The sequence below is a fragment of the Lacerta agilis genome, chromosome 2, assembly GCF_009819535.1.
Source record: "Lacerta agilis isolate rLacAgi1 chromosome 2, rLacAgi1.pri, whole genome shotgun sequence".
NCBI classification, from domain to species: Eukaryota; Metazoa; Chordata; class Lepidosauria; order Squamata; family Lacertidae; genus Lacerta; species Lacerta agilis.
Genome location: NC_046313.1, coordinates 113,298,761 through 113,325,409, shown reverse-complemented (window position 1 = coordinate 113,325,409; position 26,649 = coordinate 113,298,761). Strand labels below are relative to the sequence as shown.

Sequence of the window (26,649 nt, the reverse complement as noted above, 5' to 3'; positions counted from 1 at the left end):
AAAGCGTGTCATGAACTTTTAAAACTTCCCGCTTTCACCCAGAATACATTGCAGAATACATCATAACTACGTCAGTGAAAGGAGGGGGAAAGAGGAGGTCCAGGCAAAATTTACATACGGGTAAACAAGTTTAGCATATCAGGAATGGTGGCAGGAACAAGTAAATGGGTTTAGGGTGGGTGCAATATACATACAGATTCTTTACAGGACACGAACAATGGGGAAACATCTTAGAGGATGTCTGTCACCATGGTAACGGATTGGAGGGTGCTTGAGTGAATCACCTGGGTGGGGGCATTTCCTCCAGCACCTGGATTGTACGTGCTCTCTCGCCTAAGGGATTATGAAAGCCACTGCGATAAAATTCATTTAGGTGACAGAAAATCATAAGCAGTGAAAATCATAATCTTCCGATGGTAGGAGAATGGCGGGGACTGCGGGGCTAGAGAGGCCATCTCCCAACGAGAAGATAGACACCAGAACGAAGCAAATCGGACAACGCGTTATGGAGATATGATTTTTCATGAATAAACCTTTGCAAAGTTAAAGAGACCACCTCTGCGTCTAAATTGTCTAGTTGTTACATTGTATCGAATCATAATTAATAACTTCCTTTGCTAAGTACAACGTAGTTTCAGTTTCATTGTTGATCTGTCATCACCTTGTCAGTAGGTTAAATGAGGCGTGCAGAGCGGTAGCTGAACGTTCCATCTTGCAGGCTGAAATGCATGCTTTTGATTGGTGGGTTGCTGTTCATTGAGAAAATGGCCTGTACGGGGAACGGGCTTGACAGGAGCGATTTCGGAGGTTTATAGGGGCGCAAATTGGGGCTTTTGGGGAAACCCTTTATCGTGAGGGTTTATGTGGGTGCTTGTGCAACGTGTGTGAGGGGGGGAAGACAGGAACAGGGTGCAAGGGGTGCCCGCTCATCGTTGGGGGGGAAGAGGCTCCACGGTCCCGCACTCGCTGGCCTGGAAGCCTCGCGGTGGGGCCGCGCGATGGGGAAGGTGATAGCTGGAACTTTCCTTATCATTCTGAACACCAGATTCTGGCTCTTCTACATCCAGTAACTGGTCTTCCTAGAGCTATCCGATTGGCCACTGTAGTAAACAGAATGCTGGACTAGCTTATGGTCAAGCTAACATTAGCAGGGTCAAAATCTTTTTTTTTAAGAAAACCACAAAAGTTGATGTTATTATGTTGACAATATGAGAAACCGAGCCACAATTTAAACAAAACAAAACAAAACAAAACAAAACAAAACAAGAAAGCTATAAATCAAAGTGCAAGAGGGGGAAAGAGGGCATTTCTGTCTTTCTTTCTCTGCTGTTTAATTTCTCTTTTCAGATCACACTTCCTCCCTGCAACAGTTTCCTTTTCTGTGAACTCCAATTCCCAGCAGCCTTTGCACTTCCCACATAAACGACCAACACCTGGCCCCATTTATCCGAGCAAACACCCAAGTGGGTCAGTGAAGGGGCTTGAGATGAAGAAGGGAAGCCTGTGAATTCACCAATGTCTACCAGAAGGGGTGAGTTGGAGCCTACCAAGAACTCAAGATAAGACATGCTGGGTTTGGGTAGAAATTTCTGAACTAGGAGTCCCTGTTTCCAACCTGCTTTCTTCACCTTTGTGGCATTTGAAATACAAACTTGGCCTCACAAGGGGCTGCTCTGGGTTTCAAATGTAGACCTGCCTTAGTCCTAAGACTAATTATTATTGGCAACCCTGTTTAGGGAAGTTTTAAATCTGTGATATTTTAATGTATTTTAATATTTGTTGGAAGCCGCCCAGAGAGACCCAGCAAGATGGGCAGGGTACAAATTATTATTATTATTATTATTATTATTATTATTATTATTATTATTAGGACCTGGGTGAGTCAAAGGAGGCTGGCATTCCTCTGGAGGAATGAGAAAGTGACAACAAGGGTATCCCCCGTTTTGTGGGAGAAGGAATATGGCCAGCAAGGAATTGTTTTGGGAATGGAATGAAGATCACGAGCAGAAGCTGGGAAAATGCAAGTTGGATCCTGCTGCAATGTATCGTGTTACTAGGTTCTGCACAGCAGCGCTCGAGATTCATAGCAGGATGACCTGGGCCACAAATCAGTTATAATGAACATATCAGAGTGCTCTGTAAATGATCGTTAAAGTCTTCACTATATCAACCTTTTGTGCTCTTCCACACCCACCCCATGTTCCTGACCCTTCTTTTGGATACTTTTAGCTTCTTTTAAAAAAATTTATAGACTCTTATATTCACCTTGTGTTTTAATACCTTTTAGCTTTTTAAAGCACCTTTCAGATTTTAAATGCTGGTCTTTGACCGTAATAAAGATTTGTATTGTAGTGTATTGGTCAGCAAGGAAGAATGCAAGAGAGGGAATTCTTCCCATGGATTGGTAAACTGCCCTTTGCCTTTTGCATTAATTTAATATTTCACTACGGGCGAGTGTCCATGAAGGAGCATGATTGCTTAAGGGAGAGTCCTTGGGGAGCTGCAACCCAGAGTCAATAACAGAAGGAAAAGAGGGGCAGGATGTGTTTTAGGGCATCTGCAGGTGAAGGATGCTACATTTCTGGAGCAAATAGCAACAGAGTCTTAGGGGAAAGGAATGTACATCAGCGGTAGGCAGGGACCACGAAGTAAAGGTTGGTGTGCTTGTGTGTAGAACATGTGCAATGTTCAGACTATTTGTATTCCAAACAGCTTTATTTTCAAAAACATAACTGAGAAGAACATATATCTACAATCTCACTTTTTCCCTTATAGAAAGCACAGATTTCTCCCTATTAACTTTTAGGGATCTTTCTCTGTCTGTTTCACTTCAGACAGATCACAGTGACACAACACCACCCTCGGCAGCATCCCTAAGGGAACCTGGGTGAGTCAAAGGACGACAGCCCTTTGGGAGAATGAGAAAGTGAAAACAAGGGGATTTCTCATGGTGCAGGAGGAGGAGGAATATGGTTAGCAAGGAAGGCTGCAAGAGAGAGATGTCTTCCCCTGGGAGGTTAAAATGGGGGTGGGGTCAGGAAGGTAGCCTCTTGCCTTTTGTGTTTGCGTTATTTACATTTTTCATTAAGGGGGAGCTTGTTTAAGGCAGAGTGCAGCCCAGAGTCCACATCAGAAAGGAAAAGTGGGACAGGAAGTGTATTAGAGATTCTGCAGGTGGAGGTTGATACATTTCCTGGAGCAAAGATCAAAAGAGTCTTAGGGGGAAGGAATGCAACTCAGTGGTAGAGTGCCTGCCTTGCATTGCAGAAGGTGGCAAGTTCAATCCCCAGTATCTCCATGTAGCACTTGGGAGAGGCTTCCCGTATGGGACTCTGGAGAGCTGCTGCCTGTCAGTGTAGACAGTACGGAGCTAAGTGGCCAACGTTACTATTCTCTTGTGTACATGAACGTCATGAAGGAAAAGATTCATTTGTGAGCTATTTTCCTAAAGCAGTGAAATGGAGTGTGTCTAGTGATGCATATGGGGCACATAATGTATCCTCCCAAGGGTGAGCTGAACAGGATACTCTTGTGCTTCTAATTCTCTGTATCTCCTGTTTCTCAAGAGTTTAATATAATCTACTTTTCCAAACAGGCAAAGAGAAAGTGGCAGACAGTAGATGAAACAGAAGACGCCCGTGCCTACAAAGAAGGTTGCAAGGAGCCCAGTTGGACCACAGCCAGGATGATGATGTTTGATACTTGCAAGGAGCCAGACCTGTGCATTGTCTATGGGGAACCCATCAGGCCAAAGCCCATCATCCATAAGAGAACGCAGGTGCAGCAGAAAGCCCACCCAGTCGAGGAGGAGGAGGATGTAGCCCTTTTTCGTGGGGGAAGTTTCAGAGCCTCCTGGGAAATCACAGTGCAGACAATTCCTGGTGCTGCTGAGGAGCAGGATGTGTGCATTGTGGGCGAGAAAAACATCTGGCAGTTCCCCAACACCAGCGAGAGAAAGGCGTGTTTGCAGGAAACCCACTCAGTGGAGGGTCCCGTTCCCAGCAAACTAGACTCCAGTGTCCCCAGTGAACCTCCAGCCCAGGCTGTTGTTGATGCTGCTAAGGGACAAGACATCTGCATTGCGTATGAGCAAGGTGTCCTACAAAAGCCCACCGTCCGTATCAGAACTGGGTATCCTGAGGAAGAAGACTCAGAGGAGGATATAGATATGCCTATTCCTGGCAGAGGAGATTGGAAAGGCCCCAATGAATCCACCTTCCAGCCTGCTCTTGATGCCACCAAGGAACAAGACTCCTGCGTTGGGTATGAGGAAATGGTTAGTCAGAAGCCCGTTTTTCAAGGAAGAGCACCCAGTGAAGCCACAGCCCAGAGAGGTATGGATACTGGTAAGTAATGGGACTCCTGGGTAATGCATATATGGGAGGGAAATCCCAGGCAAAATTCCTTCTGAGCTCCAGGCCTTAATGACAAGAACACAAGGCTATTTTGGAGGTCATCCCATGATGCAACAACTTAGAATAGACCCACTACAAGTAATGGACTGTCATAGAACCCACTCTATGTAGGTTCTGTTTGCTCGGCATATATAGGCCTTGTGCAGAAATTTTTCAATTTAGCGTTGTACTTTTGGTTGTTTTGTTTGTTGTTCACAACCTCTTTTCCTATGTTCGTAGTCTGCTACTTTCGCTGTATTGTCTGCTCTTGAGCACTAGAAAAGTTTCAATGCATCAAGAATTAGAAATTTTGATCTTACCTCATGATGGACAAACTATCTGTAGCTGTGCTTCCTAACGCCAATTGAAGCTTCCACCTGGAGAGTGAGATAACATTTGTTCTAAAGAATAGGATCTCTACAGGTAGGAACTTGCTGGTGAATCTGACAGAATGGCAAAACCAGACTTAAGGATATTGAGCAGAGTGGAAAGAAAAGTCACCCATGATGGAAAATCACTGCCCGCTTAGACAACATTTGCCCAAAATGTGTAACAAAAGACAAAACATATTAGATTGAATCTTTCTGTTTCCATCTCTCTCTGACATCCATGATTTCCTTCTCTCTTACCCAGCAGGCGTTGAGCAGTGGAGGCAGAACAGAAGGAAATCTTTGGTGAAAGCACAGGATGAGATGGTGGAGCAGAACTACCTGAGTCAGGATGGACCAAGGAGGGGAAAGAGAAGTCACACAGAACGGAAGACAGATGAATCCATCGTTCCTCAAAGTGGCGTCTTCACTGAGCAAGGAGAACAACCAGAAAACAGAGATGCTTTGAGAGCGTCCACAGAGGAGAAAAGAAATCAAAGGGCAGAGTCTGAAGGAACAAGCAGTGGGAGCAGAAACAATGGAAACAGCCCCAGATGCCCTACAGAGGTGAAGCGGTGTGGAAAGAGCTTCAGGTATCAGAAGCAGTTTGCTGCCCATCAGATGATTCACACAGGACAGAAACCTCATAAAAGTGCAGACTGTGGAAAGAGCTTCCGCTTGAAAAGTGACCTTACACAACATAAAAGAACCCACACAGGGCAAAAGCCTTTCAAATGTTCTGAGTGCGATAAAAGCTTTACTGCGAACGCAAACCTTACACGACATAAAAGAACTCACACAGGGGAGAAGCCTTTCAAATGTTCTGAGTGCGATAAATGTTTCGCACACAGCTCAAACCTTACAGTACATAAAAGAACTCACACACGGGAAAAGCCTTTCAAATGTTCTGAGTGCGATAAATGTTTCGTACACAGCTCATACCTTACAGTACATAAAAGAATTCACACACAGCAGAAGCCTTTCAAATGTTCTGAGTGCGATAAATGTTTCACACAAAGCTCATACCTTACAGTACATAAAAGAATTCACACACAGGAGAAGCCTTTCAAATGTTCTGAGTGCGATAAATGTTTCACACAAAGCTCATACCTTACAGTACATAAAAGAACTCACACAGGGGAGAAACCTTTCAAATGTTCAGTGTGTAGTAAGTGTTTTTCTCAAAGGTCGGACTTTACTAAACATCAAAGCATTCACACAGGGGGGAAACCATATAAATGTGCAGACTGTGGAAAGAGCTTCCGTTTGAAAACAGACCTTACAAGACATGAAAGAATTCACACAGGGCAAAAGCCTTTCAAATGTTCAGTGTGCAAGAAAAGCTTTGGTTGGCACACAAGCCTTACTGAACATAAAAGAACTCACACAAAGGAGAAGCCTTTCAAATGTTCAGTGTGCAAGAAAAGCTTTGGTTGGCAAACAAGCCTTACAGTACATAAAAGAACTCACACAAAGGAGAAGCCTTTCAAATGTTCTGAGTGCGATAAATGTTTCACACAAAGCTCACACCTTAAAGTACATAAAAGAACTCACACAGGGGAGAAGCCTTTCAAATGTTCAGTGTGTGGTAAGTGTTTTTCTCAAAAGTCGCACTTTACTAAACATCAAAGGATTCACAAAGGTGAGAGAGCCCATGAATGCTCAGTGTGTGGTAAATGCTTCAGTCAGGAGGCAAACCTTACTAAACATCTAAAGCTTCATAGGAGGAAGACACCTTTTAAGTCATCACTGGGTAGAAAAAGCTTTACTAAGAGCTCAAATCTTCCTAGTCAACAAATGATTCGCAAAAAAAAGTATAAATGTTCAGCTTGGGGGAAAAGCTATACTAAGTGGTCATACCTTACCAAACATAAAAGAATACCACACAAAGCAGAGAAACCCTATAAATGCGAAGGGTGTAGAAAATGTTTCAGTAGCAGGTCAATCCTTACTAGACATAAGAGAATCCTACACGGATGGAACAAAGTCTATGCATGTTCCAAGTGCAGTCAATGTTTCCGTTCAAGGAGACTTCTTATTACACATCAAGGAACCCACACAGCACAGAAACCTTTTCAATGCTCACAGTGTAGAAAAGCCTTCAGTCAGGAGGCAAATCTCCTTAGACATCAAAGAACTCACACAGGAGACAAACCCCACGAATGCCCTGTGTGTAGAAAAAGCTTCAGTGAGAGCGCAGGTCTTTCCAGACATACAAGGTCTTGCCATACAGGGGAGAAACTGCACAAGTGTGAACAATGTGGAAAGAGCTTCATTCGTAAATCAGACCTCAAGAGGCATCAAAAGCACCACACAAGGGAGACGCCCAACCAGGGTTCAAATCTCAGTGAAGGTTTAGATGATGAATCAAGACCTCATGAAGGTGAGAACGCACAGCGGATGGAAACCATGTAACTTCTTCAACTATCCTAAGAAGGTCGCATCCACACAATACTGCATATTTAAAGCTTCCCCTAAAGAATACTGGGAACTTAATGGTGTTTGTAAGCTGGCTGGAATTTAGACCTGTGAGGTTCAAACTACTGTTTCCAGAATTCTTTTGAGAATGCCATGTAATATCTATAAAGGAGCTTTAAAGGTTTTGTGCGGATGTGACCTCAGTGTCGGTGTCCATCTCTTGGGCATCGCAGGAGCCACACAGAGGCCACGTCCCCACCTGAACCTCCCAATACAAACACGTAATACATGCTTTGGGCAAGTTCTTTTAAGTAACTAAAACTCATTGCCTCAGGTTTGTTGTTCATTGTTTGGGTGGATTCCATGTGATAGCTGAAAAGTTTTTACATATATATATATAATAAAGTGGCTTTCTCTTAATCAGTTATGCTATGAAAATTGCTCTTGGGAGAATCTAGAGAAAACTCAGCTCTTTCCTTGGCCAGAGCAAAGTCAACCAGCACCTCTCTCTCTTCACATTGGGGAGTTCTCTTGGCACCCCAATAAATGTGAGGCTCTTCTGTTCATCCGGCTGAATTAACAAAGTTGGGGATTATTTAGGTGATTGTTTAGGCTCTTGAAACCAAAGAGAAGGATTGACCCAAGGAAAGGAGGAGAAGTTTGAAAGGCTTCAGAGGCTTCCCCATTGGTATTGTAAAATTGGCACAGTAGCTGCTTCTAACTTTTTAGATTTCTTTTGAGACTACCAATCCTGAATAATAAAGTTGTGTAAATATTATGCTTTGTACTCTTGTTTTCTCTGGCTCCTCACAACAAAATGGATGCAGCTTTCCAATTTAGGTTGCAGTTTCCAGCACACTCAGCATACATTCTAATAATAATAATAATAATAATAATAATAATAATAATAAATAGAAAAATCTTTCCAGTAGCACCTTAGAGACCAAAGAACAAACTCAGTTGGTCTCTAAGGTGCTACTGGAAAGATTTTTCTATTTTGTTTCAACTATAGCAGACCAACACGGCTACACACCTGTAGTAATAATAATAATAATAATAATAATAATAATAATAATAATTTATTAATACCCCACCCATATGGCTGGGTTTCCCATGCAGTGAAAGCACCATGATACTGCTTTAAACAGTCATGGCTTCCTCTAAGGAATTCTGGGAGCTGAAGAGGCCTCCTATTCTCCTCACAGAGCTAGTTTCCAGTGCTACTAGGGGAGAGGAACAGATGGTTAAAACACTTTCCCCTAGTTGCTGAAGGAACCCTAAATTGCAGAATTGCAGATGTCAAGCTGCGTTTTATTCAGTAAGAATTGGTCGGTCCTCTGTATATATGAAGACTTTATCAACCATAAATCAATGGCCGCACTTGTGACAGACAGAACGTGAAAGCTTCCCCATAGTTATATTTCCCTTTTAGAAATAGCTTAACCTGTTGAAAATCTGTCTGCTACACAGCTGTTAAAGGCACAAGGATCAGAAGAAGTATACACTCAAAGGTAGGGGGAAGCAGCTTTTGAGGCTCTGGGGATTCCTATTGCGTGGTATCTAAACGACTCATAAATCTGTCACAGCTCTGAATTCGCTCATTGGCTGAAATGCCGGTGCCTAAAAATAAGGAAGGAAGACACCAGGAGATCCTCCCTGGGAAGAGCATTCCAGGAGCGAGGAGGCACCTCAGGAAAGGCCTGTTCTCAGGTTCCCTAAATGGGACTGCTGTCAATAGCCCCCATTTTTGCATCACCCTCTTCCGGCCCTGTTATGTGAAGTCAGCTCTGGGTAGTGATTCAGCATGCTAGCAAGGATATGCTAGGAGACAAGTCTAACAAGAACAATCTGCTTCATTGCATAATTCCTTCTGAGCTCCTGGCCTTAATGACAAGAACACAAGACTATTTTGGAGGTCATCCCATGATGCAACAACTTAGAATAGACCCACTAAAAGTAATGGACTGTCATAGAACCCACTCTATGTAGGTTCTGTTTGCTGGGCATATATAAGCCTTGTGAAGAAAATTTTCAATTTAGCGTTGTACTTTTTGTTGTTTTGTTTGTTGTTCACAACTACTTTCCCTACGTTCGTAGTCTGCTACTTTCGCTGTATTGTCTGCTCTTGAGCACTAGAAAAGATTCAATGCATCAAGAATTAGAAATTTTGATCTTACCTCATGATGGACTATTCCCAGCAGCCTTTGCACTTCCCACATAAACGATCAACACCTGGCCCCATTTATCTGAGCAAACACCCAAGTGGATCAGTGAAGGGGCTTGAGATGAAGAAGGGAAGCCTGTGAATTCACCAATGTCTACCAGAAGGGGTGAGTTGGAGCCTACCAAGAACTCAAGATAAGACATGCTGGGTTTGGGTAGAAATTTCTGAACTAGGAGTCCCTGTTTCCACCCCGCTTTCTTCACCTTTGTGGCATTTGAAATACAAACATGGCCTCACAAGGGGCTACTCCGGGTCTCAAATGTAGACCTGCCTTAGTCCTAAGACTAATTATTATTGGCAGCCCTGTTTAGGGAAGTTTTAAATCTGTGATATTTTAATGTATTTTAATATTTGATGGAAGCCACCCAGAGTGGCTGGGGAGACCCAGCCAGATGGGCAGGGTACAAATTATTATTATTATTATTATTATTATTATTATTATTATTATTATTATTATTATTATTAGGACCTGGGTGAGTCAAAGGAGGCTGGCATTCCTCTGGAGGAATGAGAAAGTGACAACAAGGGTATCCCCCGTTTTGTGGGAGAAGGAATACGGTCAGCAAGGAATTGTTTTGGGAATGGAATGAAGATCACGAGCAGAAGCTGGGAAAATGCAAGTTGGATCCTGCTGCAATGTATCGTGTTACTAGGTTCTGCACAGCAGCGCTCGAGATTCATAGCGGGATGACCTGGGCCACAAATCAGTTATAATGAACCTATCAGAGTGCTCTGTAAATGATAGTTAAAGACTTCACTATATCAACCTTTTGTGCTCTTCCACACCCACCCCATGTTCCTGACCCTTCTTTTGGATACTTTTAGCTTCTTTTTAAAAAAAATTAGACTTTTATATTCACCTTGTGTTTTAATACCTTTTAGCTTTCTAAAGCACCTTTCAGATTTTATATGCTGGTCTTTGACAGTAATAAAGATTTGCATTGTGTTGTATTGGTCAGCAAGGAAGAATGCAAGATTGGTAAACTGCCCTTTGCCTTTTGCATTAATTTAATATTTCACTACGGGCGAGTGTCCATGAAGGAGCATGATTGCTTAAGGGAGGGTCCTTGGGGAGCTGCAACCCAGAGTCAATAACAGAAGGGAAAGAGGGACAGGATGTGTTTTAGGGTTTCTGCAGGTAGAGGAATCTACATTTCTGGAGCAAATAGCAACAGAGGAAAGGAATGTACATCAGCGGTAGCCAGGGACTACGAAGTAAAGGTTGGTGTGCTTGTGTGTAGAACATGTGCAATGTTCAGACTATTTGTATTCCAAACAGCTTTACTTTCAGAAACATAACTGAGAAGAACATATATCTACAATCTCACTTTTTCCCTTATAGAAAGCACAGATTTCTCCCTATTAACTTTTAGGGATCTTTCTCTGTCTGTTTCACTTCAGACAGATCACAGTGACACAACACCGCCCTCGGCAGCATCCCTAAGGGGACCTGGGTGAGTCAAAGGATGACAGCCCTTTGGGAGAATGAGAAAGTGAAAACAAGGGATTTCTCATGGTGCAGAAGGAGGAGGAATATGGTTAGCAAGGAAGGCTGCAAGAGAGAAATGTCTTCCCCTGGGAGGTTAAAATGGGGGTGGGGTCAGGAAGATAGCCTCTTGCCTTTTGTGTTTGCGTTATTTACATTTTTCATTAAGGGGGAGCTTGTTTAAGGCAGAGTGCAGCCCAGAGTCCACATCAGAAAGGAAAAGTGGGACAGGAAGTGTATTAGAGATTCTGCAGGTGGAGGTTGATACATTTCCTGGAGCAAAGATCAAAAGAGTCTTAGGGGGAAGGAATGCAACTCAGTGGTAGAGTGCCTGCCTTGCATTGCAGAAGGTGGCAAGTTCAATCCCCAGTATCTCCATGTAGCACTTGGGAGAGGCTTCCCGTATGGGACTCTGGAGAGCTGCTGCCTGTCAGTGTAGACAGTACGGAGCTAAGTGGCCAACGTTACTATTCTCTTGTGTACATGAACGTCATGAAGGAAAAGATTCATTTGTGAGCTATTTTCCTAAAGCAGTGAAATGGAGTGTGTCTAGTGTGCATATGGGGCACATAATGTATCCTCCCAAGGGTGAGCTGAACAGGATACTCTTGTGCTTCTAATTCTCTGTATCTCCTGTTTCTCAAGAGTTTAATATAATCTACTTTTCCAAACAGGCAAAGAGAAAGTGGCAGACAGTAGATGAAACAGAAGACGCCCGTGCCTACAAAGAAGGTTGCAAGGAGCCCAGTTGGACCACAGCCAGGATGATGATGTTTGATACTTGCAAGGAGCCAGACCTGTGCATTGTCTATGGGGAACCCATCAGGCCAAAGCCCATCATCCATAAGAGAACGCAGGTGCAGCAGAAAGCCCACCCAGTCGAGGAGGAGGAGGATGTAGCCCTTTTTCGTGGGGGAAGTTTCAGAGCCTCCTGGGAAATCACAGTGCAGACAATTCCTGGTGCTGCTGAGGAGCAGGATGTGTGCATTGTGGGCGAGAAAAACATCTGGCAGTTCCCCAACACCAGCGAGAGAAAGGCGTGTTTGCAGGAAACCCACTCAGTGGAGGGTCCCGTTCCCAGCAAACTAGACTCCAGCGTCCCCATTGAACCTCCAGCCCAGGCTGTTGTTGATGCTGCTAAGGGACAAGACATCTGCATTGCGTATGAGCAAGGTGTCCTACAAAAGCCCACCGTCCGTATCAGAACTGGGTATCCTGAGGAAGAAGACTCAGAGGAGGATATAGATATGCCTATTCCTGGCAGAGGAGATTGGAAAGGCCCCAATGAATCCACCTTCCAGCCTGCTCTTGATGCCACCAAGGAACAAGACTCCTGCGTTGGGTATGAGGAAATGGTTAGTCAGAAGCCCGTTTTTCAAGGAAGAGCACCCAGTGAAGCCACAGCCCAGAGAGGTATGGATACTGGTAAGTAATGGGACTCCTGGGTAATGCATATATGGGAGGGAAATCCCAGGCAAAATTCCTTCTGAGCTCCAGGCCTTAATGACAAGAACACAAGGCTATTTTGGAGGTCATCCCATGATGCAACAACTTAGAATAGACCCACTACAAGTAATGGACTGTCATAGAACCCACTCTATGTAGGTTCTGTTTGCTGGGCATATATAGGCCTTGTGCAGAAATTTTTCAATTTAGCGTTGTACTTTTGGTTGTTTTGTTTGTTGTTCACAACCTCTTTTCCTATGTTCGTAGTCTGCTACTTTCGCTGTATTGTCTGCTCTTGAGCACTAGAAAAGTTTCAATGCATCAAGAATTAGAAATTTTGATCTTACCTCATGATGGACAAACTATCTGTAGCTGTGCTTCCTAACGCCAATTGAAGCTTCCACCTGGAGAGTGAGATAACATTTGTTCTAAAGAATAGGATCTCTACAGGTAGGAACTTGCTGGTGAATCTGACAGAATGGCAAAACCAGACTTAAGGATATTGAGCAGAGTGGAAAGAAAAGTCACCCATGATGGAAAATCACTGCCCGCTTAGACAACATTTGCCCAAAATGTGTAACAAAAGACAAAACATATTAGATTGAATCTTTCTGTTTCCATCTCTCTCTGACATCCATGATTTCCTTCTCTCTTACCCAGCAGGCGTTGAGCAGTGGAGGCAGAACAGAAGGAAATCTTTGGTGAAAGCACAGGATGAGATGGTGGAGCAGAACTACCTGAGTCAGGATGGACCAAGGAGGGGAAAGAGAAGTCACACAGAACGGAAGACAGATGAATCCATCGTTCCTCAAAGTGGCGTCTTCACTGAGCAAGGAGAACAACCAGAAAACAGAGATGCTTTGAGAGCGTCCACAGAGGAGAAAAGAAATCAAAGGGCAGAGTCTGAAGGAACAAGCAGTGGGAGCAGAAACAATGGAAACAGCCCCAGATGCCCTACAGAGGTGAAGCGGTGTGGAAAGAGCTTCAGGTATCAGAAGCAGTTTGCTGCCCATCAGATGATTCACACAGGACAGAAACCTCATAAAAGTGCAGACTGTGGAAAGAGCTTCCGCTTGAAAAGTGACCTTACACAACATAAAAGAACCCACACAGGGCAAAAGCCTTTCAAATGTTCTGAGTGCGATAAAAGCTTTACTGCGAACGCAAACCTTACACGACATAAAAGAACTCACACAGGGGAGAAGCCTTTCAAATGTTCTGAGTGCGATAAATGTTTCGCACACAGCTCAAACCTTACAGTACATAAAAGAACTCACACACGGGAAAAGCCTTTCAAATGTTCTGAGTGCGATAAATGTTTCGTACACAGCTCATACCTTACAGTACATAAAAGAATTCACACACAGCAGAAGCCTTTCAAATGTTCTGAGTGCGATAAATGTTTCACACAAAGCTCATACCTTACAGTACATAAAAGAATTCACACACAGGAGAAGCCTTTCAAATGTTCTGAGTGCGATAAATGTTTCACACAAAGCTCATACCTTACAGTACATAAAAGAACTCACACAGGGGAGAAACCTTTCAAATGTTCAGTGTGTAGTAAGTGTTTTTCTCAAAGGTCGGACTTTACTAAACATCAAAGCATTCACACAGGGGGGAAACCATATAAATGTGCAGACTGTGGAAAGAGCTTCCGTTTGAAAACAGACCTTACAAGACATGAAAGAATTCACACAGGGCAAAAGCCTTTCAAATGTTCAGTGTGCAAGAAAAGCTTTGGTTGGCACACAAGCCTTACTGAACATAAAAGAACTCACACAAAGGAGAAGCCTTTCAAATGTTCAGTGTGCAAGAAAAGCTTTGGTTGGCAAACAAGCCTTACAGTACATAAAAGAACTCACACAAAGGAGAAGCCTTTCAAATGTTCTGAGTGCGATAAATGTTTCACACAAAGCTCACACCTTAAAGTACATAAAAGAACTCACACAGGGGAGAAGCCTTTCAAATGTTCAGTGTGTGGTAAGTGTTTTTCTCAAAAGTCGCACTTTACTAAACATCAAAGGATTCACAAAGGTGAGAGAGCCCATGAATGCTCAGTGTGTGGTAAATGCTTCAGTCAGGAGGCAAACCTTACTAAACATCTAAAGCTTCATAGGAGGAAGACACCTTTTAAGTCATCACTGGGTAGAAAAAGCTTTACTAAGAGCTCAAATCTTCCTAGTCAACAAATGATTCGCAAAAAAAAGTATAAATGTTCAGCTTGGGGGAAAAGCTATACTAAGTGGTCATACCTTACCAAACATAAAAGAATACCACACAAAGCAGAGAAACCCTATAAATGCAAAGGGTGTAGAAAATGTTTCAGTAGCAGGTCAATCCTTACTAGACATAAGAGAATCCTACACAGATGGAACAAAGTCTATGCATGTTCCAAGTGCAGTCAATGTTTCCGTTCAAGGAGACTTCTTATTACACATCAAGGAACCCACACAGCACAGAAACCTTTTCAATGCTCACAGTGTAGAAAAGCCTTCAGTCAGGAGGCAAATCTCCTTAGACATCAAAGAACTCACACAGGAGACAAACCCCACGAATGCCCTGTGTGTAGAAAAAGCTTCAGTGAGAGCGCAGGTCTTTCCAGACATACAAGGTCTTGCCATACAGGGGAGAAACTGCACAAGTGTGAACAATGTGGAAAGAGCTTCATTCGTAAATCAGACCTCAAGAGGCATCAAAAGCACCACACAAGGGAGACGCCCAACCAGGGTTCAAATCTCAGTGAAGGTTTAGATGATGAATCAAGACCTCATGAAGGTGAGAACGCACAGCGGATGGAAACCATGTAACTTCTTCAACTATCCTAAGAAGGTCGCATCCACACAATACTGCATATTTAAAGCTTCCCCTAAAGAATACTGGGAACTTAATGGTGTTTGTAAGCTGGCTGGAATTTAGACCTGTGAGGTTCAAACTACTGTTTCCAGAATTCTTTTGAGAATGCCATGTAATATCTATAAAGGAGCTTTAAAGGTTTTGTGCGGATGTGACCTCAGTGTCGGTGTCCATCTCTTGGGCATCGCAGGAGCCACACAGAGGCCACGTCCCCACCTGAACCTCCCAATACAAACACGTAATACATGCTTTGGGCAAGTTCTTTTAAGTAACTAAAACTCATTGCCTCAGGTTTGTTGTTCATTGTTTGGGTGGATTCCATGTGATAGCTGAAAAGTTTTTACATATATATATATAATAAAGTGGCTTTCTCTTAATCAGTTATGCTATGAAAATTGCTCTTGGGAGAATCTAGAGAAAACTCAGCTCTTTCCTTGGCCAGAGCAAAGTCAACCAGCACCTCTCTCTCTTCACATTGGGGAGTTCTCTTGGCACCCCAATAAATGTGAGGCTCTTCTGTTCATCCGGCTGAATTAACAAAGTTGGGGATTATTTAGGTGATTGTTTAGGCTCTTGAAACCAAAGAGAAGGATTGACCCAAGGAAAGGAGGAGAAGTTTGAAAGGCTTCAGAGGCTTCCCCATTGGTATTGTAAAATTGGCACAGTAGCTGCTTCTAACTTTTTAGATTTCTTTTGAGACTACCAATCCTGAATAATAAAGTTGTGTAAATATTATGCTTTGTACTCTTGTTTTCTCTGGCTCCTCACAACAAAATGGATGCAGCTTTCCAATTTAGGTTGCAGTTTCCAGCACACTCAGCATACATTCTAATAATAATAATAATAATAATAAATAGAAAAATCTTTCCAGTAGCACCTTAGAGACCAAAGAACAAACTCAGTTGGTCTCTAAGGTGCTACTGGAAAGATTTTTCTATTTTGTTTCAACTATAGCAGACCAACACGGCTACACACCTGTAGTAATAATAATAATAATAATAATAATAATAATAATAATTTATTAATACCCCACCCATATGGCTGGGTTTCCCATGCAGTGAAAGCACCATGATACTGCTTTAAACAGTCATGGCTTCCTCTAAGGAATTCTGGGAGCTGAAGAGGCCTCCTATTCTCCTCACAGAGCTAGTTTCCAGTGCTACTAGGGGAGAGGAACAGATGGTTAAAACACTTTCCCCTAGTTGCTGAAGGAACCCTAAATTGCAGAATTGCAGATGTCAAGCTGCGTTTTATTCAGTAAGAATTGGTCGGTCCTCTGTATATATGAAGACTTTATCAACCATAAATCAATGGCCGCACTTGTGACAGACAGAACGTGAAAGCTTCCCCATAGTTATATTTCCCTTTTAGAAATAGCTTAACCTGTTGAAAATCTGTCTGCTACACAGCTGTTAAAGGCACAAGGATCAGAAGAAGTATACACTCAAAGGTAGGGGGAAGCAGCTTTTGAGGCTCTGGGGATTCCTATTGCGTGGTATCTAAACGACTCATAAATCTGTCACAGCTCTGAATTCGCTCATTGGCTGAAATGCCGGTGCCTAAAAATAAGGAAGGAAGACACCAGGAGATCCTCCCTGGGAAGAGCATTCCAGGAGCGAGGAGGCACCTCAGGAAAGGCCTGTTCTCAGGTTCCCTAAATGGGACTGCTGTCAATAGCCCCCATTTTTGCATCACCCTCTTCCGGCCCTGTTATGTGAAGTCAGCTCTGGGTAGTGATTCAGCATGCTAGCAAGGATATGCTAGGAGACAAGTCTAACAAGAACAATCTGCTTCATTGCATAATTCCTTCTGAGCTCCTGGCCTTAATGACAAGAACACAAGACTATTTTGGAGGTCATCCCATGATGCAACAACTTAGAATAGACCCACTAAAAGTAATGGACTGTCATAGAACCCACTCTATGTAGGTTCTGTTTGCTGGGCATATATAAGCCTTGTGAAGAAAATTTTCAATTTAGCGTTGTACTTTTTGTTGTTTTGTTTGTTGTTCACAACTACTTTCCCTACGTTCGTAGTCTGCTACTTTCGCTGTATTGTCTGCTCTTGAGCACTAGAAAAGATTCAATGCATCAAGAATTAGAAATTTTGATCTTACCTCATGATGGACTATTCCCAGCAGCCTTTGCACTTCCCACATAAACGATCAACACCTGGCCCCATTTATCTGAGCAAACACCCAAGTGGATCAGTGAAGGGGCTTGAGATGAAGAAGGGAAGCCTGTGAATTCACCAATGTCTACCAGAAGGGGTGAGTTGGAGCCTACCAAGAACTCAAGATAAGACATGCTGGGTTTGGGTAGAAATTTCTGAACTAGGAGTCCCTGTTTCCACCCCGCTTTCTTCACCTTTGTGGCATTTGAAATACAAACATGGCCTCACAAGGGGCTACTCCGGGTCTCAAATGTAGACCTGCCTTAGTCCTAAGACTAATTATTATTGGCAGCCCTGTTTAGGGAAGTTTTAAATCTGTGATATTTTAATGTATTTTAATATTTGATGGAAGCCACCCAGAGTGGCTGGGGAGACCCAGCCAGATGGGCAGGGTACAAATTATTATTATTATTATTATTATTATTATTATTATTATTATTAGGACCTGGGTGAGTCAAAGGAGGCTGGCATTCCTCTGGAGGAATGAGAAAGTGACAACAAGGGTATCCCCCGTTTTGTGGGAGAAGGAATACGGTCAGCAAGGAATTGTTTTGGGAATGGAATGAAGATCACGAGCAGAAGCTGGGAAAATGCAAGTTGGATCCTGCTGCAATGTATCGTGTTACTAGGTTCTGCACAGCAGCGCTCGAGATTCATAGCGGGATGACCTGTGCCACAAATCAGTTATAATGAACCTATCAGAGTGCTCTGTAAATGATAGTTAAAGACTTCACTATATCAACCTTTTGTGCTCTTCCACACCCACCCCATGTTCCTGACCCTTCTTTTGGATACTTTTAGCTTCTTTTTAAAAAAAATTAGACTTTTATATTCACCTTGTGTTTTAATACCTTTTAGCTTTCTAAAGCACCTTTCAGATTTTATATGCTGGTCTTTGACAGTAATAAAGATTTGCATTGTGTTGTATTGGTCAGCAAGGAAGAATGCAAGATTGGTAAACTGCCCTTTGCCTTTTGCATTAATTTAATATTTCACTACGGGCGAGTGTCCATGAAGGAGCATGATTGCTTAAGGGAGGGTCCTTGGGGAGCTGCAACCCAGAGTCAATAACAGAAGGGAAAGAGGGACAGGATGTGTTTTAGGGTTTCTGCAGGTAGAGGAATCTACATTTCTGGAGCAAATAGCAACAGAGGAAAGGAATGTACATCAGCGGTAGCCAGGGACTACGAAGTAAAGGTTGGTGTGCTTGTGTGTAGAACATGTGCAATGTTCAGACTATTTGTATTCCAAACAGCTTTACTTTCAGAAACATAACTGAGAAGAACATATATCTACAATCTCACTTTTTCCCTTATAGAAAGCACAGATTTCTCCCTATTAACTTTTAGGGATCTTTCTCTGTCTGTTTCACTTCAGACAGATCACAGTGACACAACACCGCCCTCGGCAGCATCCCTAAGGGGACCTGGGTGAGTCAAAGGATGACAGCCCTTTGGGAGAATGAGAAAGTGAAAACAAGGGATTTCTCATGGTGCAGAAGGAGGAGGAATATGGTTAGCAAGGAAGGCTGCAAGAGAGAAATGTCTTCCCCTGGGAGGTTAAAATGGGGGTGGGGTCAGGAAGATAGCCTCTTGCCTTTTGTGTTTGCGTTATTTACATTTTTCATTAAGGGGGAGCTTGTTTAAGGCAGAGTGCAGCCCAGAGTCCACATCAGAAAGGAAAAGTGGGACAGGAAGTGTATTAGAGATTCTGCAGGTGGAGGTTGATACATTTCCTGGAGCAAAGATCAAAAGAGTCTTAGGGGGAAGGAATGCAACTCAGTGGTAGAGTGCCTGCCTTGCATTGCAGAAGGTGGCAAGTTCAATCCCCAGTATCTCCATGTAGCACTTGGGAGAGGCTTCCCGTATGGGACTCTGGAGAGCTGCTGCCTGTCAGTGTAGACAGTACGGAGCTAAGTGGCCAACGTTACTATTCTCTTGTGTACATGAACGTCATGAAGGAAAAGATTCATTTGTGAGCTATTTTCCTAAAGCAGTGAAATGGAGTGTGTCTAGTGTGCATATGGGGCACATAATGTATCCTCCCAAGGGTGAGCTGAACAGGATACTCTTGTGCTTCTAATTCTCTGTATCTCCTGTTTCTCAAGAGTTTAATATAATCTACTTTTCCAAACAGGCAAAGAGAAAGTGGCAGACAGTAGATGAAACAGAAGACGCCCGTGCCTACAAAGAAGGTTGCAAGGAGCCCAGTTGGACCACAGCCAGGATGATGATGTTTGATACTTGCAAGGAGCCAGACCTGTGCATTGTCTATGGGGAACCCATCAGGCCAAAGCCCATCATCCATAAGAGAACGCAGGTGCAGCAGAAAGCCCACCCAGTCGAGGAGGAGGAGGATGTAGCCCTTTTTCGTGGGGGAAGTTTCAGAGCCTCCTGGGAAATCACAGTGCAGACAATTCCTGGTGCTGCTGAGGAGCAGGATGTGTGCATTGTGGGCGAGAAAAACATCTGGCAGTTCCCCAACACCAGCGAGAGAAAGGCGTGTTTGCAGGAAACCCACTCAGTGGAGGGTCCCGTTCCCAGCAAACTAGACTCCAGCGTCCCCATTGAACCTCCAGCCCAGGCTGTTGTTGATGCTGCTAAGGGACAAGACATCTGCATTGCGTATGAGCAAGGTGTCCTACAAAAGCCCACCGTCCGTATCAGAACTGGGTATCCTGAGGAAGAAGACTCAGAGGAGGATATAGATATGCCTATTCCTGGCAGAGGAGATTGGAAAGGCCCCAATGAATCCACCTTCCAGCCTGCTCTTGATGCCACCAAGGAACAAGACTCCTGCGTTGGGTATGAGGAAATGGTTAGTCAGAAGCCCGTTTTTCAAGGAAGAGCACCCAGTGAAGCCACAGCCCAGAGAGGTATGGATACTGGTAAGTAATGGGACTCCTGGGTAATGCATATATGGGAGGGAAATCCCAGGCAAAATTCCTTCTGAGCTCCAGGCCTTAATGACAAGAACACAAGGCTATTTTGGAGGTCATCCCATGATGCAACAACTTAGAATAGACCCACTACAAGTAATGGACTGTCATAGAACCCACTCTATGTAGGTTCTGTTTGCTGGGCATATATAGGCCTTGTGCAGAAATTTTTCAATTTAGCGTTGTACTTTTGGTTGTTTTGTTTGTTGTTCACAACCTCTTTTCCTATGTTCGTAGTCTGCTACTTTCGCTGTATTGTCTGCTCTTGAGCACTAGAAAAGTTTCAATGCATCAAGAATTAGAAATTTTGATCTTACCTCATGATGGACAAACTATCTGTAGCTGTGCTTCCTAACGCCAATTGAAGCTTCCACCTGGAGAGTGAGATAACATTTGTTCTAAAGAATAGGATCTCTACAGGTAGGAACTTGCTGGTGAATCTGACAGAATGGCAAAACCAGACTTAAGGATATTGAGCAGAGTGGAAAGAAAAGTCACCCATGATGGAAAATCACTGCCCGCTTAGACAACATTTGCCCAAAATGTGTAACAAAAGACAAAACATATTAGATTGAATCTTTCTGTTTCCATCTCTCTCTGACATCCATGATTTCCTTCTCTCTTACCCAGCAGGCGTTGAGCAGTGGAGGCAGAACAGAAGGAAATCTTTGGTGAAAGCACAGGATGAGATGGTGGAGCAGAACTACCTGAGTCAGGATGGACCAAGGAGGGGAAAGAGAAGTCACACAGAACGGAAGACAGATGAATCCATCGTTCCTCAAAGTGGCGTCTTCACTGAGCAAGGAGAACAACCAGAAAACAGAGATGCTTTGAGAGCGTCCACAGAGGAGAAAAGAAATCAAAGGGCAGAGTCTGAAGGAACAAGCAGTGGGAGCAGAAACAATGGAAACAGCCCCAGATGCCCTACAGAGGTGAAGCGGTGTGGAAAGAGCTTCAGGTATCAGAAGCAGTTTGCTGCCCATCAGATGATTCACACAGGACAGAAACCTCATAAAAGTGCAGACTGTGGAAAGAGCTTCCGCTTGAAAAGTGACCTTACACAACATAAAAGAACCCACACAGGGCAAAAGCCTTTCAGATGTTCTGAGTGCAATAAAAGCTTTACTACGAACGCAAACCTTACACAACATAAAAGAACTCACACAGGGGAGAAGCCTTTTAAATGTTCTGAGTGCGATAAATGTTTCGCACACAGCTCAAACCTTACAGTACATGAAAGAACTCACACACGGGAAAAGCCTTTCAAATGTTCTGAGTGCGATAAAAGCTTTACTGCGAACGCAAGCCTTACACGACATAAAAGAATTCACACAGGGGAGAAGCCTTTCAAATGTTCTGAGTGCGATAAATGTTTCGTACACAGCTCATACCTTACAGTACATAAAAGAATTCACACACAGGAGAAGCCTTTCAAATGTTCTGAGTGCGATAAATGTTTCACACAAAGCTCACACCTTAAAGTACATAAAAGAACTCACACAGGGGAGAAGCCTTTCAAATGTTCAGTGTGTGGTAAGTGTTTTTCTCAAAAGTCGCACTTTACTAAACATCACAGGATTCATAAAGGTGAGAGAGCCCATGAATGCTCAGTGTGCGGTAAATGCTTCAGTCAGGAGGCAAACCTTACTAAACATCTAAAGCTTCATAGGAGGAAGACACCTTTTAAGTCATCACTGGGTAGAAAAAGCTTTACTAAGAGCTCAAATCTTCCTAGTCAACAAATGATTCGCAAAAAAAAGTATAAATGTTCAGCTTGGGGGGAAAGCTATACTAAGTGGTCATACCTTACCAAACATAAAAGAATACCACACAAAGCAGAGAAACCCTATAAATGCAAAGGGTGTAGAAAATGTTTCAGTAGCAGGTCAATCCTTACTAGACATAAGAGAATCCTACACGGATGGAACAAAGTCTATGCATGTTCCAAGTGCAGTCAATGTTTCCGTTCAAGGAAACTTCTTATTACACATCAAGGAACCCACACAACACAAAAACCTTTTCAATGCTCAGATTGTAGAAAAGCCTTCAGTCAGGAGGCAAATCTCCTTAGACATCAAAGAACTCACACAGGAGACAAACCCTACGAATGCCCTGTGTGTAGAAAAAGCTTCAGTGAGAGCACAGGTCTTTCCAGACATACAAGGTCTTGCCATACAGGGGAGAAACTGCACAAGTGTGAACAATGTGGAAAGAGCTTCATTCGTAAATCAGACCTCGAGAGGCATCAAAAGCACCACACAAGGGAGACGCCCAACCAGGGTTCAAATCTCAGTGAAGGTTTAGATGATGAATCAAGACCTCATGAAGGTGAGAACGCACAGCGGATGGAAACCATGTAACTTCTTCAACTATCCTAAGAAGGTCGCATCCACACAATACTATATATTTAAAGCTTCCCCTAAAGAATACTGGGAACTTAATGGTGTTTGTAAGCTGGCTGGAATTTAGACCTGTGAGGTTCAAACTACTGTTTCCAGAATTCTTTTGAGAATGCCATATAATATCTATAAAGGAGCTATAAAGGTTTTGTGCGGATGTGACCTCAGTGTCGGCATCCATCTCTTGGGCATCACAGGAGCCACACACAGGCCACGTCCCCACCTGAACCTCCCAATACAAACACGTAATACATGCTTTGGGCAAGTTCTTTTAAGTAACTAAAACTCATTGCCTCAGGTTTGTTGTTCATTGTTTGGGTGGATTCCATGTGATAGCTGAAAAGTTTTTACATATATATATAATAAAGTGGCTTTCTCTTAATCAATTATGCTATGAAAATTGCTCTTGGGATAATCTAGAGAAAACTCAGCTCTTTCCTTGGCCAGAGCAAAGTCAACCAGCACCTCTCTCTCTTCACATTGGGGAGTTCTCTTGGCACCCCAATAAATGTGAGGCTCTTCTGTTCATCCGGCTGAATTAACAAAGTTGGGGATTATTTAGGTGATTGCTTAGGCTCTTGAAACCAAAGAGAAGGATTGACCCAAGGAAAGGAGAAGTTTGAAAGGCTTCAGAGGCTTCCCCATTGGAATTGTAAAATTGGCACAGTAGCTGCTTCTAACTTTTTAGATTTCTTTTGAGACTACCAATCCTGAATAATAATGTTGTGTAAATATTATGCTTTGTACTCTTCTTTTCTCTGGCTCCTCACAACAAAATGGATGCAGCTTTCCAATTTAGGTTGCAGTTTCCAGCACACTCAGCACATTCAAATAACAACAACAAGAAGAAGAACAATTTATTATTTATACCCTGCCCATATGACTGGGTTTCCCATGCAGTGAAATCACTGTGATACTGCTTTAAACAGTCATGGCTTCCTCTAAGGCAGTGTTTTTCAACCTTTTTTGGGCAAAGGCACACTTGTTTCATGAAAAAAATCACGAGGCACACCACCATTAGAAAATGTTAAAAAATTTAACTCTGTGCCTATATTGACTATATATAAAGTAATTCTCTTGAATAGGAATCAAATAAACACAAAGAAAGTATTTTATAATTCTTGGACTTAAGAGCAGGGGTCCCCAAACTAAGACCCGGGGGCCGGATGTGGCCCAATCACCTTCTAAATGCTGCCCGCGGATGGTCCAGGAATCAGCATGTTTTTACAGAATTGGAACCTGTCCTTTTATTTAAAATGCATCTCTGGGTTATTTGTGGGGCATAGGAATTTGTTCATATTTTTTTCAAAATATAGTCCAGCCCCAAGTAAGGTCTGAGGGACTCTAGTCTTGTACCTGAGTGACTTTTTGTGACAAAGACATGAGAGGAGAAGCTCCTGAGACATCCTGACATGATATAATTAACTGCCATGCCACACTTGAGAGCCCAGCCAATGTGGTGTTTCCCTTTTTTGTGATGATCTTGTGCTTTGGGAAGTTCAAAGAGGTTGAACCAGCAAGTGCGAAATAAATGCAAAAGGAAACCTACACATCCTAATTATTCATCATTTATTAGCAAAGTGCTCTCACCCAGCTGAAAGGAGCCAGGCTTGTTATTTCCTCCAAACAGCAAAAGAATTCTTAATTAATTTATGTAGGTTGGAGATGACTGCACTTTGGGAAACATTTCCCTTGAGAGGTTATAGATGCGGTTTTGCATCCGATTTGGTACTGAATCCTCTCTCTCTCCCCCCCCCCCACCGGCCTCCGCCTCGCGCGCGCCATTTCCAAGCCCCCACCCACCTCCACTGCCGGCTCCCTCCTCCTCATCTCCGGCCCGCTCTTTCCACACACCCCTCCCGCTTCTAAGATGCGCGTGCCTACATTGGCCTCGGAACCCCACTCGAGACAAGGCGCGCGCGCGGGCGGCGCGCAGGACCCCTTCAGGGCCACGCCGACAGCCGAGGAACTCTGGCAGGCCGGAGGGTGCTGACGATTGGCCGGCGGGAGGGTGAAGGAGGGAGGGAGGCGCTTTTGAGGCGGCCGGCCCGGCTGCTGCGTCCAGGGCCATGCAATGCAGTGCAGTGTAGCCTCGGCGCTGCTGGGGCAAGGCGGGCGTCTCTTTTTGGCTCTGTGTACAAACGCGCAGGCTGACCCTGATTGGCTGAAGGAAGGCAACAACAACGGCCGGGACGTTTTCCCCACGGCACACCAGGCAACATCTCGCGGCACACTAGTGTGCCGCGGAACAGTGGTTGAAAAACACTGCTCTAAGGAATTCTGGGAGCTGAAGAGACCTCCTATTCTCCTCACAGAGCTAGTTTCCAGTGCTACTAGGGGAGAGGAACAGATGGTTAAAACACTTTGCCCTAGTTGCTGAAGGAACCCTAAAAGATTAGTGAATTGCAGAAGCCAAGCTGCATTTTATTTAGTAAGACTTGGTCCTCTGTATATATGAAGACTTTATCAACCATAAATCAGTGGCCACACTTGTGACAGACAGAATGTGAAAGCTTCCTCAGTTATATTTCCTTTTTAGAAATAGCTTAACCTGTTGGAATTCTGCCTGCTACACAGCTGTTAAAGGCACAAGGATCAAAAGAAGTACACTCAAAGGAAAGGAGAAGCAGCTTTTGAGGACTCTGGGGATTCCTATTGCCTGCTATCTAAACAACTCACAAATCACTCACAGCACTGAATACACTCATTGGCTGAAATGCCGGTGCATAAAAATAAGGAAGGAAGACACCAGGAGATCCTCCCTGGGAAGAGCATTCCAGGAGCAAGGAGGCACCTCAGGAAAGGGCTGCTCTCAGGTTCCCTAAATGGGACTGCTGTCAATAGCCCCCATTTTTGCATCACCCTCTTCCGGCCTTGTTATGTGAAGTCACCTCTGGGTAGTGATTCAGCATGCTAGCAAGCATATGCTAGGAGTCAAGTTGTTATATCGTACTGGGAACCTTAGTTCTTAAAATAAATGCCAAACACGGCATTTAGGAGAAATTGAAGGTAAGTGTTTTTATTGCTGAGCAATAGGTCCAGGGTTGTTGTTGTTGTTTAGTCGTTCAGTCGTGTCCGACTCTTCGTGACCCCATGGACCAGAGCACGCCAGGCACGCCTATCCTTCACTGCCTCTCGCAGTTTGGCCAAACTCATGTTAGTAGCTTCGAGAACACTGTCCAACCATCTCATCCTCTGTCGTCCCCTTCTCCTTGTGCCCTCCATCTTTCCCAACATCAGGGTCTTTTCTAGGGAGTCTTCCCTTCTCATGAGGTGGCCAAAGTACTGGAGTCTCAACTTCAGAATCTGTCCTTCTAGTGAGCACTCAGGGCTGATTTCTTTGAGAATGGATAGGTTTGATCTTCTTGCAGTCCATGGGACTCTGAAGAGTCTCCTCCAGCACCATAATTCAAAAGCATCAATTCTTCGGCAATCAGCCTTCTTTATGGTCCAGCTCTCACTTCCATACATTACTACTGGGAAAACCATAGCTTTAACTATACGAACCTTTGTCGGCAAGGTGATGTCTTTGCTTTTTAAGATGCTGTCTAGGTTTGTCATTGCTTTTCTCCCAAGAAGCAGGCGTCTTCTAATTTCGTGACTGCTGTCACCATCTGCAGTGATCATGGAACCCAAGAAAGTAAAATCTCTCACTGCCTCCATTTCTTCCCCTTCTATTTGCCAGGAGGTGATGGGACCAGTGGCCATGATCTTAGTTTTTTTGATGTTGAGCTTCAGACCATATTTTGCGCTCTCCTCTTTCACCCTCATTAAAAGGTTCTTTAATTCCTCCTCACTTTCTGCCAGCAGGGCAGTATCATCAGCATATCTGAGGTTGTTGATATTTTTTCCGGCAATCTTAATTCCGGCTTGGGATTCATCCAGTCCAGCCTTTCGCATGATGAATTCTGCATATAAGTTAAATAAGCAGGGAGACAATATACAGCC

At 43.6% G+C, this 26,649-nt stretch overlaps 3 protein-coding genes across 11 annotated transcripts; all 3 read left to right on the top strand.

Annotated features, from left to right (window-relative positions):
* Positions 1-1,447: 1,447 nt before the first annotated feature.
* On the top strand, positions 1,448-7,218 carry LOC117042636 (zinc finger protein 271-like). Of its 5 annotated transcripts, XM_033142198.1 has the most exons (4): positions 1,448-1,531; positions 3,596-4,346; positions 5,028-5,798; positions 6,219-7,218. In XM_033142198.1, exons 2-4 carry the CDS (start codon positions 3,686-3,688, stop codon positions 7,175-7,177), a joined length of 2,391 nt encoding a protein of 796 aa, XP_032998089.1. In that variant the 5' UTR covers positions 1,448-1,531; positions 3,596-3,685; the 3' UTR covers positions 7,178-7,218. The 5 variants fall into 5 exon arrangements, with proteins under 5 accessions (XP_032998089.1, XP_032998088.1, XP_032998087.1 ...); XM_033142197.1 differs by having other exon boundaries at positions 3,596-4,334; positions 5,031-7,218; XM_033142196.1 differs by having other exon boundaries at positions 3,596-4,334; positions 5,028-7,218.
* Positions 7,219-9,415: 2,197 nt separating this feature from the next.
* Positions 9,416-15,187, top strand: LOC117042637 (zinc finger protein 271-like). Of its 5 annotated transcripts, XM_033142204.1 has the most exons (4): positions 9,418-9,510; positions 11,565-12,315; positions 12,997-13,767; positions 14,188-15,187. In XM_033142204.1, exons 2-4 carry the CDS (start codon positions 11,655-11,657, stop codon positions 15,144-15,146), a joined length of 2,391 nt encoding a protein of 796 aa, XP_032998095.1. In that variant the 5' UTR covers positions 9,418-9,510; positions 11,565-11,654; the 3' UTR covers positions 15,147-15,187. The 5 variants fall into 5 exon arrangements, with proteins under 5 accessions (XP_032998094.1, XP_032998092.1, XP_032998091.1 ...); XM_033142203.1 differs by having other exon boundaries at positions 9,416-9,510; positions 11,565-12,303; positions 13,000-15,187; XM_033142201.1 differs by having other exon boundaries at positions 9,416-9,510; positions 11,565-12,303; positions 12,997-15,187.
* Positions 15,188-17,374: 2,187 nt separating this feature from the next.
* LOC117042485 (zinc finger protein 345-like) lies at positions 17,375-22,662 on the top strand. The gene is made up of 3 exons (XM_033142032.1): positions 17,375-17,461; positions 19,501-20,251; positions 20,936-22,662. The coding sequence occupies exons 2-3, from the start codon at positions 19,591-19,593 to the stop codon at positions 22,660-22,662; spliced, it is 2,388 nt and encodes a 795-aa protein (XP_032997923.1). The 5' UTR covers positions 17,375-17,461; positions 19,501-19,590.
* The last annotated feature ends 3,987 nt before the right edge of the window (positions 22,663-26,649 follow it).

Bases quoted from the DNA above. Each gene is read 5' to 3' on its own strand.
- LOC117042485 (XM_033142032.1), top strand. From the start codon at position 19,591: ATGATGATGTTTGATACTTGCAAGGAGCCAGACCTGTGCATTGTCTAT. The intron at 20,252-20,935 runs GTAAGTAATGGG...CTTACCCAGCAG, and splicing joins CCAGAGAGGTATGGATACTG to GCGTTGAGCAGTGGAGGCAG.
- LOC117042637 (XM_033142199.1), top strand. From the start codon at position 11,655: ATGATGATGTTTGATACTTGCAAGGAGCCAGACCTGTGCATTGTCTAT. The intron at 12,316-12,996 runs GTAAGTAATGGG...TCTCTTACCCAG, and splicing joins CCAGAGAGGTATGGATACTG to CAGGCGTTGAGCAGTGGAGG.
- LOC117042636 (XM_033142194.1), top strand. From the start codon at position 3,686: ATGATGATGTTTGATACTTGCAAGGAGCCAGACCTGTGCATTGTCTAT. The intron at 4,347-5,027 runs GTAAGTAATGGG...TCTCTTACCCAG, and splicing joins CCAGAGAGGTATGGATACTG to CAGGCGTTGAGCAGTGGAGG.